Raw genomic sequence first — 21130 nt, forward strand, 5'->3', positions numbered from 1 at the left:
TATGAAATAATTGAACCATAGTAAAGTAAAGTGTAATAAAGAGAATAGTGCTAAAAAGTTTGGTTTTCAATTATTTGGAGGCAAAGATTGATGGGAAAGATTGATTAGCACCCTACCAAACAAACATAAAGAATGAAGGGAATGATATAAAACGACGTCGTTATACTTGAAATTTTTTTTATGTTTACACGCGGCCTACTGCTATTGGTAATTTGGTACTCGAGAATCAAAATGTTCTTACTAATTTTGATTTATGTATAAAAATGATTGAATAATATAATAAAATAAAATTCCCAATTACCGTTCCTAGAAATGTGTACCCCCTAAAGAGAAGGTTTAAATTTTGCCTAGGTTACATTAAAATGAGAAGAGTAAATTGCCTTGTCCCACCAAAAGTTACATTTTATAACTTTTACATGGGGATTTATAGCGAATAATATTATATATATATACACATATTTTTTTTAAATAATATTTATTTTTAATTTAAAATTATTTAATTATATGATAATATATCATTTATATATTTAAATTATATATATATATATATAATTTTATTAGTATGAGATTTTATCAAATGATAATTTTTTTCTAAAATTTTGTAGGTGATAAAAAAATATAAGAGTAATACTATGTGTACCCACTTTGGATACATAAATGTATACACATTTATATGTGTCATCATATGATTGATTATTGTTTTATTCTTAATTCAAAATCATCTAATCACATGATGACATATATAAATATATATATATTTGTGTACTCAAAGTAGGTATACATAGTTTTATTGAAAATATAATTATGAATGCATAATCAAATATTAATTTCATAACACTATGAATTAATAAATATTCATCATATTATTCTTATAATTTTTTCAATTACAGATAGACATATATATATATATATATATATATTAAATTTGTTAGAATCCTAGGAAAAATATTAATATAATAAAAAATATAGTTTGGGAGATGTCAATAGTGGGGTGTCTAGATTTAAAGGCGGGCCTCTTTTCAGCCTTCCTGGCTGGCTTCCTCACTGTAAAAGAGAAAAGAGTATCAATTGATGATCTAACTAAAACTGGTCCACCTCTCTCTCTCTCTCTCTCTATTTCATTTCATAAGTCTGTCAATTTATAATCTTTCGTTCCAATAATGTTATTTTGGCCTTTTCATTTCTCTTGCTTTTGCTTAGTTTCCATGCTCCATCATCATGGGGGCCGGGTTTTTCCGATCGGATTGGTGATTAAATCGAGACATAAATAATATTGATAAATGTATGTATGTATATTTACAATATATATATATATAAAACCAAACTATCTGTGATTTAATAATTTGGTAAACAGTATAAGTAAATAAAAATGTATGGCTTGGCAGTAGTGATTTGCTTGTCTAACAATTGTTTGGAGTTGGGATATGTCTGAATCCCAAATTCGAATCCGAATAATTGAAAAAAATAAAAAAATAATCATATAAATATATATTAAATATTTAGATAATATATTATTGTTATATAATTATTATTTATTTTTAATTTTAAATCACTAATTCGGAAACTTATCCCACATCATCAATCAATCGCGTGAAAACCCAACTCAAATAAAAATCTCTATACCCACTACTAGGCAAACAAAAACCTCTACCATAGGTAAAATAAAAACATTATCATTAAAACAAACAACTACAAATTATCATTAAACAATCAAAACAGAATGAAAAATTGACAAAGACACCGAGTTATACACAACTTGCCTAAAGGAGATATCCAAAAACTAGGCCTCTAAAGCAAGCCAAATCATCACTCTCAAAATCACTGTCATACTCTGCACTTTCATCATGAATCCCTTCATCGCTCACATTAAAACTTGCCTCCACATTTAACTGTCTCTCTGTTTCTTCTCACCGAAAGAAGGAAAAGTACACTCTGGTGGCAGACTTAAGAAACCTGACAGGGCCTTTTCCTGTGAGCTTGTATTAACCTTAAAGTTTCCAGCTTGTAATGTAAAGGGTGCTCTTGTTTCCAATGTTAGAGTTGGTGTTCTACAATCAACCATCTTGTCGGTATAAATGTATGAAAACTCATATTTGAACATATGAATTGTTTACACATGCTAGGATAATGTGTAAGTTGTTTTATCTTCTATATGTGTTGGTATTTTGTTTTATATCTATCACATCTGCAACTAGGATCATGGATATTGTTAATAGTTACAAGCATTTCACAGGCCGATACATACATTTCTTGCTGCTAGTTTTGACTTCTGTTCACTCTTTGCACCAGTGCAAACCTGAAATGAGACAGAGAAAGCTTCTTAAGCTAAAAGGCGAGGCAAATAAATTAAATCACTTCCAATGTAAAGGCACCTATCATACACGGGTGGCGTTTGACTAATTTTTTGTTAGATAACAGAAATCCTTGGCTGCTTGCATTGAGTTCAAAAGTGGGGACTATCGGTGGACCTTAAAACCGTAAGTATTCAACAAACCTGAGAGCTAAATCATCCCAGTAGGCACTCCCCATGAGATTTGCGCCTTTAAGCTCCTCGATGTAAATAAAAGCTATATCATTTAACACATTCTAAGAGTTATATTCTGATACAACCACAGAAACAAAGATTTACAATACCGCAATCAAAAATTCTATTATGTTGATGTGTCACAGTGTATTTGTTGAAGATATCATTTTCAATACAAATGGAAGCATGATCAAAACAGAAACATTTATTGATGTGAACAAGAGAACGGAAACAGGCCAAATAGGTGAAGAAAGATCCATAAAACCACTGATTTTTAAGACAGCAGTAAATATGATAGTAAAGCAAGCTTATTAGTAGTTATATTATGACAGTGAAGATAATAAATGAGGGAACCACCTTTCCAGAAGCGAAAAGCAAAGCTGTGGTTTTTGGTTCCCTTATTCTCATAATGACGGCAGCAAAATACTGCAGAGACATTAAAAGAAAGGTCACTCATTGAGTACAGTACGTATAACAATACAGGTCTCAGCATTATGCACAAGACAATAATTAATCATGTCTGGCAACCAAACAAGACAATCCACAAAATACAAAGAAAAACATGTAAAAAAATATAGAGAGGCTAGGTGTCATGCCCTGTATGCCCAACAAGCAGGTAAGCAATCAAACTCATTCATATTACACAAACTATTCAACGGTTCCTTTTTAGTAAACATCCCACATACCTTGGGACAGATCCAGCTCACCATCTAAGTTAACAGTCGATCCAACGTTCCTAAATAAACAGTAATTATTCTGAATAATGTTAAGACTTCAAATTTAGAATGACCAATCAAATTTTAGCTATTCCACCATAATAATATAAAAAAAACAAAACCAATTGTTACGGTGCTACATATATAAATTTTCATAGTTTATTTAAAGTTAATTGTAAAGGTGCCAGTAAATAGTGGATTTTTTCCCAAACCCTTCACTCATAAATTTAAGAATGGAAAGGAAAAAAAATTAAATACATGGCAACCAACATAATGAAACATATCAAATAAAAAATAGTAAGTGAAATGTGTGATGGTGGCCAACCATGTATCACCACCAGATTAGTGAGGTTATTTATGAGACATAAAGCTTAATGAGTACAAACTAAGGTTAGATTCAAACCGAATTTGTTCGAGCTCGAAACAAACTTTGCCCGAACGAGCCCAAATATGAACATGAGATAAATAAACACGAACCCAAATACAAGTTGTATAGTAGTCAAAAAAACGAATCCGAGCCTAAACCTGAACAAAGCTAAGCATGGCTCGCATCATTAAATATACTTTCTCCCTCTCAGTATCTCGCTTTCTTAATATGTTTATATATATGCATGATGTGTGTATGTGTGCTTAAGTTAAGAGTTATGAGAAGATTGAGATCTAGGTCTGATGTGGCTACACTGTTGTAGTAGGTTTGAACTCTAAATGTTCTTTTTTCTTTCTTTGTGATTGCCTACATCGTTTCCTCTGTAGAATAATTGACATTTAATCTTAGCCTTATAACCGAGCTGAATTTACATTTTGTTAGCTGAGCGAATATGTTCAACTTTGGCCGAGCTGAACATCTCGTGCAAACCCGAGCCTAGTCCTATACGTCCACACGAACCTGAATCAAGTGCGAGCCAATCACAAACTTTTAAATCGCAAAGTTTAATCTTTCTGTTCAAACTACATCAATGTTGTTTGGGTAAACATTGTCTTCTATTATTTGTTTCATAATTCAAACATTCCATTTCCTTAGAATAAAAGGCGACACAAAATGCACACATATTCCAACAGGAGTAGAATGATAAGTTCTCTTCAAACACTACATCGGATCAGACAGTTTATATCATCCCACACACCACATGCACGAACAAAGAGAGATAATTAGATGAGAAGACAGACAAAAGATAGCAACTCAATTCTCTAGATAAGGAATGATGTAATAAACCTTACCTTCTTGAAACTGCAGAAATAAAGAAGAATCAACCTAGTCAAATTGCCAAGTCAGCATAGCCAGAGCCACAAAATTCTTTAACGTGTTACAGAATCTTGAAAGAAACATCTTCTGCAACTGATATAAAATGAAAAAGAAGAAAACTTAGTAGAGCTTCTTAGACTAGTCTACATGTCCAATAGCTTGAGGCAGTAGATGAACCAGAAAGAATAAAACCCCGGTAGGCAACTGGGATAACCCAAAAGATAAATGAGAAAATTGAAAATAATCTCTACATGGGAAAAAAAAGATGACACTGATAGAGGCGGATTTCTTAGAGAAGGTTTTATGATGAGGATACAACAAAGAAAATAACATTATGCAAGGAGAAAATCCAATTTTGTTTAAAAAAAAAAAAAATCACAAAAACACATTAGAGCAAATACACAACAATTAAACAAAATATTAAAAAAATAAAGTGAAGTTTGTCTCATTACCATAATCTTCCAAAAGGTGAATTCAGCAGAAGGCAGACTCTCCTCGTCTGAGCTTGAAGAGAATTTCCCAGTCTCATGACATCAATACTTTTTTGTTCTCAATCACCACATGGACTTTCATTTACCAATAATCTCGACATGAACAAACACCAGCTTCAAAATGATGAAAGCGGTAGGCATCTCGTACCACAATAGTCCGATTTGATATTTTTGAAACATATTTAATCCAATTATGGCAATCATTACATACACGAAGATTTTTAATGACACGTACAGGAATCGTATTAGACAAACTAAGAAGACCAAAAGTAATAGCCAGTTTCTCACTGTGAATATATACAGTTGGATCCTTCTGCTCTTGCTCTATCTCACTCCAAAGGCTATAACGCTCTTGCACATAACCAATTTTGGCTGCCCTTTCATTCAGGTTTTCCAAAAAGTCGTATATTTTATCCGCTAGTGGGTGGAGGCGATCCCCAACAAAGAATGCATGAATTGAATTTTTAACCTCAATCCAGCTTTGGCCAGGCTCTTTCTTCACACCCCTATCTTTCATCATTTGCCTCATATGATCTCTAGAGTCCCATTTCTTAGCCACTGCATATATATTTGATAGAAGAACATAAGTTGCAGAGTCTCCAGGTTCCAATTTTAGAAGATGATGAGCAGCAAACTCTCCAATTTCCAGATTCTTATAAACTCTACAAGCACTTAAAAGGGTTCTCCAAACCATTGCATCTGGATCAATTGGCATCTTCTCTATAAATTCCTGAGCACGCTCCAAGAGGCCTGCCCGACCAAGGAGATCAACAACACAGGCATAATGTTCAGGTTTAGGCACTAAGAGATATTCTTTCCTCATGGATTCAAAGTAGCCAAGGCCTTCATTAACCAAACCCACATGGCTACAAGCCGATAACACTCCCACAAAGGTCACATGGTTCGGAATTGCATCTGTCTGTTTCATCTTCTCGAATAGATCTATTGCCTCTATACCATATCCATGTTGAGAAAAGCCTGTGATCATAGCATTCCATGAAACCTCATTTTTTTCAGGCATTTCAAGGAACTCTCTCGTGGCATCATCAATGCTGCCACACTTTGAATACAATGTGATTAAAGCATTAGAAGCTTCAGTTTCTGAATCATAACCTGTTTTTATAATCATGGCATGGATTTGCTTTCCCTGTTTTATATTTGCTACATTGGCGGCAGCACTAACTGCAGAACCAAATGTGTACATATTAATTTCTACTCCCATTCTATTCATCTGAGAAAAGACATTCAGCGCTTCCTCACAATATCCACTCTGCGCAAATCCTGAAATCAGTCCATTCCATGATATACTATCTTTAGCACCAATTTTCTCAAATGCTAAGAGTGCTTCTTCGACTCTACCACATCTAGCATAAAGACTAACAAGGGAGTTTCCAACAGAAAGATCATCCCAAAAACCAGAGACATAGGATTGAGCATGTAATTGTCGTCCTTGATTGAGTGCTTGAATACCAGCACACGCACTGATTGCACTTGAAAATCCCATGTTATCAGATCGAATCCCTTGGTTCTGCATTTCTTCAAAAAGTTTTAGTGCTTCAGCAAACATATCATGCTGTAAGTAGCCAACAATCATAGCTGTCCAGGAAACAACATCATCCTCAGAGAGTCTTCTCAGAATTCCATCTGCAGTATTTAGCCTTCCATTCTTAGCATACATATCAATGAGCACACTACAAACATACACATTAAACTGAAAGCCAGTCTTTATGAGTTGAGTATGAATCTGCTCTCCTAGATCAAGAGCTCCTAGCGAGGTACAAGTTCTCAATATGCTTGGATAGGTGTACTGATTAGGCAGTACACCTTCAATCTGCATCTCTCTGAATATCCTAAAAGATTCACTTAGGTTATCTAAATGCCCGTAAGCCACCAGCATCACATTCCAAAGAACAACATTTTCCCTCTCTGTTGTGAGAAAAAATTCATAGGCACTCTCTACACCAGAGCATTTTACATAAAGATCAAGCAAGGAACCTTCAACAATAATGTCTTTAGAGATCCCCACTTTAATTGCATAAGAGTGAAGTTGCTCTCCTTTATTTAGAGCCCCAACTGATGCACAGGCACTCAGGAGACTTGCAATAGTGACACAATCTGGTTTCAAATAGTCAAGCTGCATTTTCTCAAACAATTCCAAAGCTCTATCACTAAATCCACACTGTGCTAGCCCAGAGATCAGAGAGTTATATGAAACACTATCCCTCTGCTGCATTTTGCTAAAAATTTGTTCAGCAGATATAAAATTCCCAGCACGAGAATACAATGTCACAAGAGCATTACACACATATGTTTCAGAAGAAAAGCCCCACTTGAAAACAAGCGCATGAAACATCTCTCCCTTCTCATAAAGCTCTATCTTAGTGCAAGCACTTAAAGCACTGGATAAAGCATAAGGTGTAGGTAATATTCCCGATATGTGCATGTGGCACAATAGATGAATAGCATCTTGTTCATGTCCATTTTGAGAAAAGCCAGAGATCATAGCCACCCAAGATACACTATCCTTTAAAACTAAGTTATCAAAAATCTTTTTAGCATGATCCACAAACCCATTTTTGGCATACAAATCTATTAACCGATTACAAACATGTGTGTTAGAACCAAAACCATAATAAATAATCATAGCATGAACCTGCTTAACATATTCAATAGCAACATTGCCACCATCACCACAGGCCCTCAAAACACTTGCAAAAGTTGCTTCATCTGGATTCACATGTTTACTCATCATTTGTGAAAACACACCCAAAACTCTACCACTCAACTTCTTTGCAATAAACCCGGAGATTAACTTGTTCCAAGAAAACACACTTGTAATAGGCATATCATCAAGAACCTTGATTGCACCATCTAAATCACCACTTTGTACATAAACATCAAGAAGTTTATCCCACAACACTTGCTCTCCATCAAAACCCAACTTTATAATCCTTCCTTGAATCTTTTTAGCTTCAATAAAAGACCCAGAATTCAAACAACCATCCAAAAGAAAAATAAACGTCTGACAATTCGCAATAATTCCACGCTTTTCCATCAACTGGAGGACCTGAAATCCCTTGAGATTCCACTCACTTTCTTGGACATCAAACTCATCAATTGAATGACAAATTGCAGTGTTACTGAACCCACTAACACTCAATCTCCTCCAATTTCCACAAAAGCACTGTAACACACAAAAACACCCAAAAAAATGTCTATCATAACCAAATGGGATTAATTTATAGTTTACATATAAATGATAAACTAGTTACCTGGCGAAACTTATGTTGGGAGATTTTGTTATTTGGTTGGAATTTACAATAAGAGAAAGGATATGAAAGAGACAAACGAAGAGAAGTGGGCTTAAGAAACATAATTCTTGTAATTGCAGTGTTACTAAACCCACTAAAACTCAACCTCCAATGCCCGCAAAAGCACTGAAACATACAAAAGTACCCCAAAAAATTAAAAGAAAAAAATTGTCAATAATAAACAAATGGGAAATTTCAAGGGTTAACTTAATTATAGAATAACCCACTTAACATAGATGAAACAAATAACAAATTTCAAGGGCAATGTTAAAATTCACCACTTTAGTCACATTTTGCAGTAGAGGTGTCAACATTTTGTTGTGTCATACCTACCTGACTTGAAACAAGATCTATTTAATCATCTGTGCAACATAAATATAATATTGATAACACAAGTCGAAGCCTCTTCACCCAACTAAAAAAATATGTTATATTTGTGTTACAACACAATTCAATGCATTTATGATATATTTAACTTATTAAACATATAAACTAAACATATTTTAACTGTGTTATAAATGGATTTTTATGCTTAATCATGTCAAGAATAAGAAATCATGTCATAAAAGTTAATTATTTCATAAGTGATTAATCATATCATCAATGATAAATTATATCATAAACAATTAATTATGTGGAGAAAAAAAAAATTTGTTGTAAATGATAGATTGTGTCAATAACAAATATATACAAGTTATATTACCCGTTTAATTAATCATGATAAAAAAAACATTGCAAATTGAGATTTGAACCCAAACATGGCACAATTAATAGGCAGATTATTAATCATGTTAGAAAACACATTCACAGATTGAGATTTTAACCCAAAAATGATACAGTTATTAGAGGGATTGGGTTTCGTTAACTCATTATGAACGTACACAGTTATAATGCATACGTTTATGCATCTACTGTCTATGTGAATAATTTAAATTAAGTAAATGCATCACAATTTCACAACACCGTATATACATGCATGCATACATGTATGTGAATTATGAGGCTTTAGACTATCGAAAGAGACTTACAATGGGATCTCTCATCGAGTTCTTTGTTCATATTTAGAAGTCTCTGGAGCTCAGCTGGCAATGCTCTTGCTTCTCAAATTAAAAAATAAAATATAAAAAACAAAACCTACATGTAAGCTCAAATTAAATCCGAAAAATTTTTAAATTAATAATAAATTTGATAAGAATTTGAGGGACTATTGAGAGAATTACATTTCTAATAGTCGTCGAAGTAAACTCCGATTTGTACGATTGGCAGTGCTGAATTGGGGAGGTCGGGTTATAGCGTTTTGATGCCAGAATTTGTTCTGGGGTCTGGCTCAAACGAGAGGGAAGGGGAAGACGGCGTCGTGTTAGATTAGAGTGTTGAAAGGGGTTTCTGACAGTGAGAATGGCGGGGAAATGTGCGGCTCAATTGTCAAGTGGGCTAATCTATCATGAAGACAAATATCAGCCACCGCCACTAAGATTTCATGCAAAACCCCATGAATATTTAAAACTAAATGCCCCTCATATTTTCCCGAATCAACCATCCTCTCACAGGATAGATCCAAGCCAAACTGATATAAACTCAAATGAACCAAACTTAAACTAGAGCTCACTAGCCTTTTTTTTTTTGCTATGACAATTTTTTTTCTTATTTAACAATTTTTCACCTACTTTTTTTTTATGATTTTTCTTGTTTCTTTTCTGGTGTTACTGTTTACCAAGTTTGCGCTAAACTCAAACTAATCCATTGCTGAAGTCAACTCAAATCAACTTATCTTTAGGTAGGGGCGCTGGCAGTTTTCGGCGTAGAGAGTTTTGACTGTTTTTAGCAAATATGAGGTCCACGAACTGAACCTTACCATTTATTTACCGAGAAAGTAGAAGAAAATAGATACCAATTCACAGTTTAAGTCCAATAAACGGAGAAAGGTGACAACATGTCTCACCATTTTTTTCACCTTCTTTTAGTTGTTTATTTTTATATGAATTTACTGATTGGGTGTAAACACACAGTTTAAGCCTTGAGATGAGCAGCAAGCCATGCATTCATTTCTGGTGAAGTCACACAAAAGCTGAAACTGCAAACTCACTGCTTAGAATAATAATATAGAAAAGCCAAATATAAAAATTAAAATGACCACACAAACTCCATACAGTTTTATGCCATAGAAGATGTATAACCATTTATCAGTTGTCAAAATTGGAACAAAGTTGTTATTATTAGAAGCATCCAAATTTTTGGTTCACATTAAATTAATCAGAAACAAATATGTGGCTTCACTCCCTCTCACCAAATGTGTAATTACACAGTATTTCAGCTCATTATGTATCAATTCTGAGAAGGTGTCTGTCCAGGACCAAACCCTAACTGTAAAAGCCAGCTCTCAAAGCCCATGCTTCATATATCTTCACACTTGAATCAACCTCCTTCAACACCAGGTGATAAAAAAGATAATTTCTGAACTGAATACCATCCACTGCAGTGTCAAAGCGCTCAATTCACATACGCATCATCTGCAGGTCTGCAGCAAATATCAAGCAACACTTTCTGTCCTTTGTCAAAAGGAATAATTAAATTTTCCATGCTTAAGTTTTTGTTATTTTCTTTCAAAAGATTTTAGAATTGCTTTCTGAAATCAATCAGAAGTAGACCAGACAAAAAATCCAGATGTTATAGGATGTGCACTCGTGTTTCTATGCATATGCACACATACATGAATGAGTGAGAGTGGGGAGGGATCCCATACCACTGTTGGACCTTCCTGAACTCAGTAAGCACAGGGTATATATTTTCAAATGCCGTATAGGTCTCATCTCGTACCTATAGTATCAAATAAAGAAAATTCTTGTCAGTCAGCAAATCTGTTGGGGAACAGCATACACATTAAAGGAGCAAAAAGAAATAAATGAAGAAACCCAAAAGCACCTTAGCTCCTGTAATCACAATCTTTCCAGAGACGAAAATTAGAAGCACAATTTTTGGTTGTTTCATTCGATATATGAGGCCAGGAAAGAGTTCTGGTTCATACTGTATTAAAAAGAACAATATGAAAAACAAGAGATGGCAAAATATATAGCAGCAAGTAAGTTCCCACAGCACAATTTCAGAACTAACTAAAAAGAGAGAATGAACTAGCTGCATTTTTACATCAACCAAATAATATAAAGAACATGGTTACACAAAGTGTAAAAAGACCACTTACCAATTGAAAAACAAATCCGAAGGAAAGTATTTATCCATTACACAGTGGAAAATAAAAATTAACAAAAAAGATAAATATATGACATTAGTCCATTAATGTGGTGGAAAATGAAAATTAACAAAGGATAAATATGACATACACTTGAGAAAGCACCATGGGAGTATGCAAGACCTTCAAGTCTGATAGGGAATTTAACATCACAAGAACCAACTATATTTTGAATCTTGAAGTCCTGCATCAAAAAAATAAAGTGGGCAAAACATATAAATAGTCTTCCAAATGATAACAACAGCTTGAAGTAACAAGCTTGGGCCAACTTTTGCTCTGAGAGAGAGAGAAAGACCAAATACCTTGAACTTAGCTGGAAAACCAAGCTTCTGAATGATTCGAGCATACTGAAAAACACAAAGAAGATGTGAAACTAAATAACTACATGCCCCAAATAGTAATTCAATTAGTTGAAGTCTCCATTGTTTGTTAAATCAAGAAAATAAGCACCTATTATGCATACTAAATCTTATGATTAGTCAACATCCATAACTCTTCATCACTTCAATATGGAAAATTTTAAAACATAATTCTAGATAGAGGAATGCATTATGATCACGTCTTATCTTGAAAACATGTTGGTACTTTGTTTTATATCAATTACATCTGCAACTATGATGATGGATATAGTTAAGAGTTACAAGCATTTCACAGGCCAACTCAAACCTTTCTTGCTGCCAGTTTTGACTGCTGTTCACTCTTTGCACCAGTGCAAACCTGAAACAAGACAGAAAAAGCTTTTTAAGGTAAAAGACAAGGCATATAAATTAAATCACTTCCAATATAAAGGAACAACAATCATACACAGGTGGCATTTGACTTTTTTTTTCTCATATAACAGAAATCCTCCACTGATTGCATTGAGTTCAAAACTGGGGACTATTGTTAGACCTTAAAATCTTTAGTAATCAACAAACCTGAGCTAAATTATCTTGGCAGGTGGTCCCCATGGGATTTGACACTCTAAAATGTAAACCAAAGCCATATCATTTGACACATCCTAGGAGTTATATTCTCATACAACCACAGAGAAAAAGTGTACAGTTCTGCAATAAAAAAATTCTAATATGTTGATGTATCATAGTGTATCTGTTGAAGATATCATTTTCAATACAAATGGAAGCATGATCAAAACAGAAACATTTATTGATGTGAACAAAACAAGAGAACAGAAACAGGCCAAATAGATGAAGAAAGATCCATCAAACCACTGATTATTAAGACAGCAGTACACATGACAGTAAAACAAGCTTATAGGTAGTTATATTATGATGGTGAAGATAAAAATTTAGGGAAGTAAAAATAACTTACCATCTTTCCAGATGCAAAAATCAAAGCTGTAGTTTTTGGTTCCCTTATTCTCATAATGACGGCAGCAAAACGCTGTAGAGACATTAAAAGAAAAGTAATTCATTGAATACAGCATGTATAACTATACAAGTATCAGTATTACACAGAAGATAATAATAAATTATGTCTGCGCAACCAAACGGTTCCTTTTTACTAAATATCCAACATACCTTGGGATTGTATTCGGCATTACGGGCTTGCAAGGCAATCTGCTTCAGATCCAGCTTACAATCTAAGTTAACAGTCGATACAATGTTCCTAAACAAACAGTAATGATTCAGAATAATGGTAAGACTTCAAATTTAGAATGACTAAGAGCATCTAAAGGAAAATGACAGATATAAGTAGCCAGTAAAGAGTAGATTTTTTCCCCAACCCTTCACTCATAAATTTAAAAATGGAAAAGGAAAAAATTCAATACTTAACAACCAATATAATGAGACATCTTCGATCAAAAATAGTAAGTGAAACATATGATGGTGGTCATTCATGTATCAACACCGGACTAGAGATGTTATATATGAGACTTGAAAGGAACAGCTGGCAAATGGACAAACATCACATAACAATAAACAAATACCATATTTATTGCAACATCAAACAAGATACAAACAGCTCAATTATATCAGTTGTAATAAATCTACACATTGACATAAGAAGGCCATCAAAGTTGTAGATCAACTATATTACCACAGTGTAGAATGTCACATGCTGGTTCGATGTCTTGTTTCAGTAAACATTGCCTTAAATTGTTCATTTCACAATTCAAACACTGCTCTTTAGAATAAAAAGTGATTGTATACAAAATGCAAACATATTCCACCAATCTTTTTTTTTTTTTTGTATTCAATAGGGCATAAATCATAAATTGCTTGATTTAATTGCCCAAAAAAGGCACAAAAAATATATTTGATAACCATACAAAAAGATGATGCTAGTAAAAACTTAAAGAGGATGCAACAAAATATCAATAATAAGTACATACAATTTACAGAAAAATTAACTCTTAGATTCAAAAAAATATTTATTTTATATCCATACAAAATAGGACTTCAAATCATATGAATATCCAGCTATTCTTCTTATTGCCATATTATTGGTCCTGAAAGAATAGCACCTCAATCCCAAATAAATTAAGCCCAGATGGCATTTATAAATCTTATTACAAAAGCCATGATTATACTATGCATCCATAAATATCAAGTCAAAAAAATCAGTTTATCCAAATTTAATATGCACATACAAACAGAAGTCCAAATCTTCAATCCAATCTTTTTAGCTTTAACATTTTACAACCTACCCAATATCCTCCTTTACAAACCCATTATAATCAAATTCAAAAGCCAAATCCATATAAAAATCCAATCAAGACATTGAAGATAACAAATTCATCAATAAACAGGGTTCTTCTTTAGCCAGACAACACCTTCACATGTCCATATGTCCATCTGCACTAATAAAAAAAAAAATTACAATATCTATACCACAAATCGTCCACCCATAACCTCCATATCCATCAAAGCAGCTGAAAGAACAAATCCATAGACGCATATGTAGCTATACATATTTTATTTATAAATATGCCTATAAATGCAGAAAAATGAGACTTACTGAAGAGTGGGAACAATGCCAGACGGGTGCTTGGAAAGATCCACCGGCTGGCTCCCTTCCAAGCCACCTTGTTCAGCCATATCTTGCTTTGTTCCTCACTTATCAATAAAATCCCTGAATTATTATACACAAATATAACAACTTTCACGCTTTTATCCCTTCCTTCACTAAAAAGAATATATGGGTTTCTCTTCTCAAAATCTGGGTTTTTTCTCCTCAAGAATAAAGATCAAATTTTGTTTTCCCTAAATTCTTTGATCCAAATTCAACTCAACGACAACAAAAGCGCAAAATCACAAAAGAAATAACTTCTGGGTTTTTCTTTTCTACGCTAAAAGATCAAGATTACCACAATAAAGCACGATCTTAATACAAATTGGGACAGATTAGGATCAAATCGTGGGAAATCTAGGGTTTTGAAAGAGACGCGGAAGAGAAACACCCAGAAATTGGAGGGTAAGGCGTTGAAATCAGGTGAATAACGAGGGAAAATTTTGAAGAGGAGAGTCTTTTATAGGTTTTGATTTAAAGAATCGTGGATGGATGTGTGGGTTTTGAGGATGAGGAAATTGAGGTTGGAGTTCGGTGTCATCTCGATGTGAGAGAGAGATAAAGGGAAAGGAGCGTGGGTTAAAACGGTGTGTTTTAGTACCCTAGCTGGAATATATATAGAAATGACCGGGTAGATGGATGAGGAGCCGGTAATAGGAAAGTGTTACCTGGTGTTAACGGTTAATCATGTGGGGAATTTTCGGTACAAGGCTCTAGAAGGGAGAATTGGGAAAGTGGAGTGTAAAGTCGGCAATTTCTTTTGGAACTCTTTTTTAAAGGAGGTATTTTGGTTCGTATACATGTATTAATACATGCAAAATTCAAATTTTTACAGCTTTCTAAGTTTATCCATACAAATTTATCATATTTTTATATTTTAAATACTTATATCATAAAATCTAAATACTTTTTAAAATGCTTTTACATTTAATCAAAGTATAAAATCTGTATAAGAGTATTGTTTAATCACATAAAAACTTTTACATTTCGATCGTATCTCATAAACAACTATTTTTTGTCTACACAAAGACATTAAGAATAATCTCAAATTCTGAATTACTGATTATTGATTATTGATTGTTGGATTTTTTTAATTAAAATTAAGGTTTAAAGAATTTTTAGTTAAAAATATAAATTAAAATTTTAAATTATATATCTATGAAAAAACAGGTTAGCGAAGTCCAACTTTTAACAATTGCGTCAACCCCACTTTTATCCAAAGTTAAAGGTAAAAATAGTTTCTATATTATACTATTTGTATGATGTAAATATTTAATATTTAAAAAGTAGAGTAAATTTATATAAACAGACCTATTAATCTTACAATTCTCTATACAAACAAGAATCATGCATTCCATTAGTCCATGAATCAAGGCAAGAAATTGATTTCCATGAATATATGAAAGAAAGAACAAAAAGCCCTTATATATATATATATATATATATATATATGATGTTGTTTTAATCTTTTTTTTTTCTCTTTTTTACTATAGGAAAAGGAAAATGAGCACTTAAAAAAAAGGTAAAATATCATTTTGTTCTTGATAGTTATTTTTTTAATCAGTGGATAGAAGTATATTATGAATCAGAGTTAGAGTAAGTATTGTCTGATCATTTCTAACAATTTAAAACCCTAATTAGTATTCTTTTTATGATACATAAAAAAATAATTTTAGATAATTTACATAATTTCTATTATTAATCTTTTGTGAGTTTTTTTGGGTGTTTTTTCCTACTCACCAATCTATTTTTAAATCCCCCTAACATTTAAATTGTAATATATATAAACGATAGTGAAAATTTCATAAAGTTTGTGTAAAACTCTAACTCAAACTTTCTTTATGAAATTTTTAATACTTCACCAATTGTTCTAATATTTAGGGTCTTGATTGTTTGATTTTAGATTTAAAATAAATTAATTTTCAATCGTATCATAATATAAAATATAAATATTTAATTAAATACTTAAAATTAAATATAAATAGGATTGAACCTATTTCTATGCTTACTATCCCTCTCAATGAAGGTGTTAGCAATGGCGGGATGTTAAGCAATCCATAAAGAGAGTTAGACGTCCTCTTAGCCAGGTTAAACAGGTACTTGACCTAGCTTTCATCAAAGAAAAAAGTGATGGTTAATGGAAATTGAGCGTGTGGATGCAACCAAGCAGCTCCATTTGATTGCATCATCTAAAATGTCATGGTGGTAGAAACAAAATGCACAAAACAAATTGATATCTTCTCTTGAAAAAGGTTCCTGTAGCCGCTAGGGCCACCTTCACCAGATGAACTAAATGTAGCAGAAAAAATCAAAAAGACATATCTTTTCGCTAGTCAAACTTGACTTGACATAATATTTCTCACAAAGGCCTGTAAAACACAACCAAATTATGATAAATTCACATTGACTCTCACTGCTAAAGTTCTTAAGTTCATTATTCCACTATTACATGACTAAATCTCTGACTGAACAGCCATTGTGCCCACAACTTTATCTCCTTGTCTTGAGTTGAATGCTCAGGTTCTTCGGCAAACACCATAATATCAATCACAATCTCATATTGAAGGCTTATTTGTTATCTTCTACAGATATAGATAAAACAAATTCTTTCATTTGAAACTTCTGATAAGATTTTCTCCATCTTTAAGTAAAGGAGATGAGAGATATAATAAGTATATGCTACTAGACATATCCACCATTAACGCGAATAACTTGCCCATTGACCCACTCACCAGCATCAGTAGCCAGGAAGCCAACAACAGGAGCAACATCCTTGGTCTCACCAAGCCGACAAAGTGGGCTCTCATCAATTACCTTCTTTATTATCTCTTCAGTCTTCCCAGCAAAGAACAGTTCAGTAGCAATTGGCCCTGGGGCCACACAATTTGCTGTTATTCTAGTCCCTTTGAGCTCCTTCGCTAGTATCTTCACCATAGTCTCCACTGCCGCCTTGGATGCTGTGTATGCGCCATACCCTGGCTTCAACGCACCAACCAGTGACGATGATAGAAGTATAATTCGGCCTCCACCACCGGTCTTTAGCCTATTTGCTGCCTCTTTACAGCATAAGAATGCACCCCTTGCGTTGACACTGTAATCATATATAAATAACTCAAATTATTCCGGTCCAAAATAAATTTAATCTTATTTTCTTGCTAAAACATATCCAACTAGCAATTGAAAATAATGAAAAAGAATCTCTGTTTGTACTTCCAATATAAGGAAACATAAACGGACAATTTTTTTTCGCTTTCCATTTTCATCAAGCTCAGAACAAAAACAAAACCAGACAAAATTTAAACTTGTTGTATGTTAACATATAATTACCTGAAAATACGATCAAATTCCTCCAAACAAGTGTTAGCTATAGTGGGTAACTTGGGATCAAGCACTCCAGCTGAATTAACCAGAACATGAACCGGTGAGTCAAAGGCCTTTTCAGCCGAGTCAAAGAGAGACTTAACCTGAGCCGGGTCCGAAACATCGGCTTTGACGACGATGGCTCGAGGGGGAGAATCAGGTGAAGCGGAGGAGTTAATCTCGGCGGCGACGAGATCTGCTTGAGAAGAGTTGGAGGTGTAATTTATGACGAGTTTGGCTCCGAGTTGGGCAAGGTGTATCGCTATGTCTCGCCCGATTCCTCGGGACGAACCAGTTACAATTGCGACTCGGTCTTTCAATGGGACTGAGTGAGTCCCCGAGTTGGTAGCCATTCTCTTCTATCAATAAAATACAAAAGAAAGCAGACAATTTGTAAGCAAAATCACAAAAAAAAAAAAAAAAGGCTTACGGGATTTTCCTTTTTCAGCCAGAAGATCAGGATTGTCACAACAAAAACACGATGTTGATACAGATTGAGGATAGATTAGAATCAAACCATGAGAAATCTAGGGGTTTTAAAGAGACTGGAAGGCGTTGAAATGACTGGGTAGACTCATGAACAGTGTAATAGGAAGTATTACCGGGTGTTACCAGTCAGCAGAAGGTTCTGGAAGGGTAAAATTGGAAAGTGGAATATAAATAAGTGAAATTCAAATTTTTACCACCTTATGGGCGTCAATTCAAATTTACTATTTTTTTTTTTGCATACTATAAAATTTAAATATTTCTTAAATATACTTGGAATCTGTGTAAGACTACTATTTAATGACATAAAAACTCTTATATTTCTATCATATTTCATAAACAATTTTTTGTCCACACAAAGATATAAAAAATGAATTTAAATTCTGAATTAGTAATTGTTGCTAGGTGGATTTTTTTAGTTAAATCTAAGATTTAAGGAGTTTTTAGTTTAAAAAAACAATAATGAACTCAAATTCTGAATTATGTATCTGTGAAAAAACAAATTAGCAAAGTCATTAGGTTGACATCTTTAAAAAAATCTCATATCGATAAAATATGAGAAAAATGTTGAGTTTATTTGTATATTTTATATCATTTTGGGATGAAAAAATTGAACTAATTGAATAGTTAATGAGTTTTTTAAACTGTCAATACATGTTTTTGATTGTAAAATCTAAAATCAAAACTATGATAAATTATATATTATAAATGGTTGATAATGAATCAAGCAATTGAACCAAGAATACTACAAGTGATACCAAAGCTATTGAATCAAAGATGTTACAAGATCTTTCTTTGGTAAGATTGCTAAGGGATTGGCGCGACCTCACCAATTCTATCTTTACCTAACCCAAGCAATAGGCGTTTGATCAAATTCCAGACAAAATCTGTATTAAAATTTTAATTTATTTAATTGATTATAGGTCGGTCATTGGAATGGATATTATCATGCTTTGGTGTGACTTATATCCCAAGTAATAGGTGCTTGATGGATACCCAGATGGAGACTGAAAAAAATTGCTTAAAATACAACACCAGTAACTTAAACATCGTAATCAAGATCATGTCAGCTCTGACGATTCAATCAAAGATTTAAGATTCAACTCCTCTAATTTCCCAGGAAAATTAACAGAGTGGAAAAGCCAAAAAAAAAAACAACAACATGGGAAAATTACTCCAGAGTAGCAAAGTATTCTTAAACAACAAATCCCCCATTAACTCTGATGATTTGGCCATTGATCCATTCCCCATCGTCACTCCCTAAAAATCCCACAAATTTGCTCACATCTTTAGGCTCTCCAAGTCTTCCCAGAGGGCAAGCATCCACAATCCTGTTAACAAGTTCCTCGCTTTTACCTGCAAAGAACATCTCTGTTGCCACAGGCCCTGGAGCCACACAGTTCACAGTTATCCCTGTACCCTTGAGCTCCTTCGCCAGGATTTTCGCCATTGTCTCCATGGCCGCCTTGGAAGCTGCATATGCTGCATATCCTGGAAGGAGGGCTCCGACAACGGATGTTGATATCAGGATGATTCTCCCGCCGCCACCGCGAATCAGACGATTACCGGCTTCCTTTGCACACAAGAAAGCCCCCCTCGTATTCACATTGAATGTGGCATCCCAATCTTCTACTGTTGTGTTGGCCAAAGTTGGATACTTGGGGTTCAGCACCCCGGCGCAATTTATGAGCATATGGATTTTAGATTCGAACGCTTGTTCAGCTTGATCGAAGAGGAGTTTGACCTGATCAGGATCCGAAACATCAGCTTTAACAGCGATTGCTCGAGGGGAGGAAGTAGTACCGGACGAATTTAGCTCGGATACTACGAGATCAGCTTGGGTGGAGTTTGAAGCATAATTAATCACAACTCTTGCCCCAAGAGAGTGGAGGTGAATGGCGATGGCCTTGCCAATGCCACGCGAAGCACCGGTGACTATAGCTACCCGGCCGTCAAGAGATCTGTGAGTTGTTTCCCCAGCCATAGATGGAAATTTAATGTAAAATATTTTGAGGATTGAAATGGCTTAGAGTGACTGCTACATTTATGGATGAAGAGTCGGTAATGAACAGTACGAAACCAATTGAAAAGTCTAGCATGACAGCAGCCACAGGAGGGAAAGCAGCACTTTAACTCATCCATATACGTAGGCAATGACGCATTGCTGATGATTTTAAGCACCCCATCAGCTGAAAGAAGAGAGAAACAGGAAAAACTGCAGACTAAAAAACTAGGTCGAAAGCTCATAAAAACTAATGTAAAAGATAACAAATATTTAAGGCAAATTGCAAGAGACGGTAAGAAAAAATTCCCAGGGACAGTAAGAGTCAAGGTCGTTGGAAGTAGATTAGATTCAAATCGAACTAATTTGATTCGAACCTTTGTATTTAACTTGGTTCAATTTTAATTTAAATTAAAGTTTTAATTCTATACAAACATTTTCTTTGATAAAATTTTTCATCTTATTAATGATATTTTTTATTTCGTCGATAATCTTTTAACAATAACTCTAATCAATCAAACACATTCTGAATTAATGGATGAATTAGATTTGTTAACTGAGTTAATAGATGAAATAGGTGTATTGTATGAACGAACACATTATAACATCCTCCTCTATAAGTACTATCCACCAAAAGAGAAATATTACGAATTAATATCTGGAGCGTCTATTTTTTTTTTCTTTTAAACTACTTTAATATGAATGCATCACTAAAAGTGTTTAAAAATTATTTTTAAA

General features: G+C 33.8%; 4 protein-coding genes across 16 annotated transcripts; all 4 read right to left on the reverse strand.

Moving 5' to 3' along the window:
- Window positions 1-1655: 1655 nt before the first annotated feature.
- LOC123205314 (pentatricopeptide repeat-containing protein At4g13650) lies at window positions 1656-10038 on the reverse strand. Of its 13 annotated transcripts, XM_044622283.1 has the most exons (10): window positions 9506-10038; window positions 9314-9382; window positions 8564-8700; window positions 8247-8411; window positions 4936-8158; window positions 4459-4576; window positions 3211-3260; window positions 2882-2950; window positions 2382-2567; window positions 1656-2296 (listed from the first exon to the last, which is right to left on the reverse strand). In XM_044622283.1, exons 3-5 carry the CDS (start codon window positions 8597-8599, stop codon window positions 5057-5059), a joined length of 3303 nt encoding a protein of 1100 aa, XP_044478218.1. In that variant the 5' UTR covers window positions 8600-8700; window positions 9314-9382; window positions 9506-10038; the 3' UTR covers window positions 1656-2296; window positions 2382-2567; window positions 2882-2950; window positions 3211-3260; window positions 4459-4576; window positions 4936-5056. The 13 variants fall into 13 exon arrangements, with proteins under 13 accessions (XP_044478218.1, XP_044478229.1, XP_044478195.1 ...); XM_044622294.1 differs by lacking the exon at window positions 3211-3260 and having other exon boundaries at window positions 2495-2567; XM_044622260.1 differs by lacking the exon at window positions 3211-3260.
- Window positions 10039-10472: 434 nt separating this feature from the next.
- On the reverse strand, window positions 10473-15143 carry LOC123205396 (TATA-box-binding protein 2). The gene is made up of 9 exons (XM_044622344.1): window positions 14494-15143; window positions 13053-13140; window positions 12844-12915; window positions 12199-12249; window positions 11835-11879; window positions 11624-11716; window positions 11208-11309; window positions 11029-11102; window positions 10473-10803 (listed from the first exon to the last, which is right to left on the reverse strand). Coding segments are annotated over exons 1-9 (606 nt in total). The 5' UTR covers window positions 14574-15143; the 3' UTR covers window positions 10473-10802.
- A 1618-nt stretch (window positions 15144-16761) lies between these two features.
- Window positions 16762-18418, reverse strand: LOC123209557 (NADPH-dependent aldehyde reductase-like protein, chloroplastic). The gene is made up of 2 exons (XM_044627657.1): window positions 17872-18418; window positions 16762-17635 (listed from the first exon to the last, which is right to left on the reverse strand). The coding sequence occupies exons 1-2, from the start codon at window positions 18255-18257 to the stop codon at window positions 17227-17229; spliced, it is 795 nt and encodes a 264-aa protein (XP_044483592.1). The 5' UTR covers window positions 18258-18418; the 3' UTR covers window positions 16762-17226.
- A 980-nt stretch (window positions 18419-19398) lies between these two features.
- On the reverse strand, window positions 19399-20521 carry LOC123198508 (NADPH-dependent aldehyde reductase-like protein, chloroplastic). Its single transcript, XM_044613194.1, has one exon. The coding sequence runs from the start codon at window positions 20372-20374 to the stop codon at window positions 19586-19588; it is 789 nt and encodes a 262-aa protein (XP_044469129.1). The 5' UTR covers window positions 20375-20521; the 3' UTR covers window positions 19399-19585.
- Between the last annotated feature and the right edge of the window lie 609 nt (window positions 20522-21130).

The sequence above is a fragment of the Mangifera indica genome, chromosome 2, assembly GCF_011075055.1.
Source record: "Mangifera indica cultivar Alphonso chromosome 2, CATAS_Mindica_2.1, whole genome shotgun sequence".
In the NCBI taxonomy this organism is placed as follows: domain Eukaryota; kingdom Viridiplantae; phylum Streptophyta; class Magnoliopsida; order Sapindales; family Anacardiaceae; genus Mangifera; species Mangifera indica.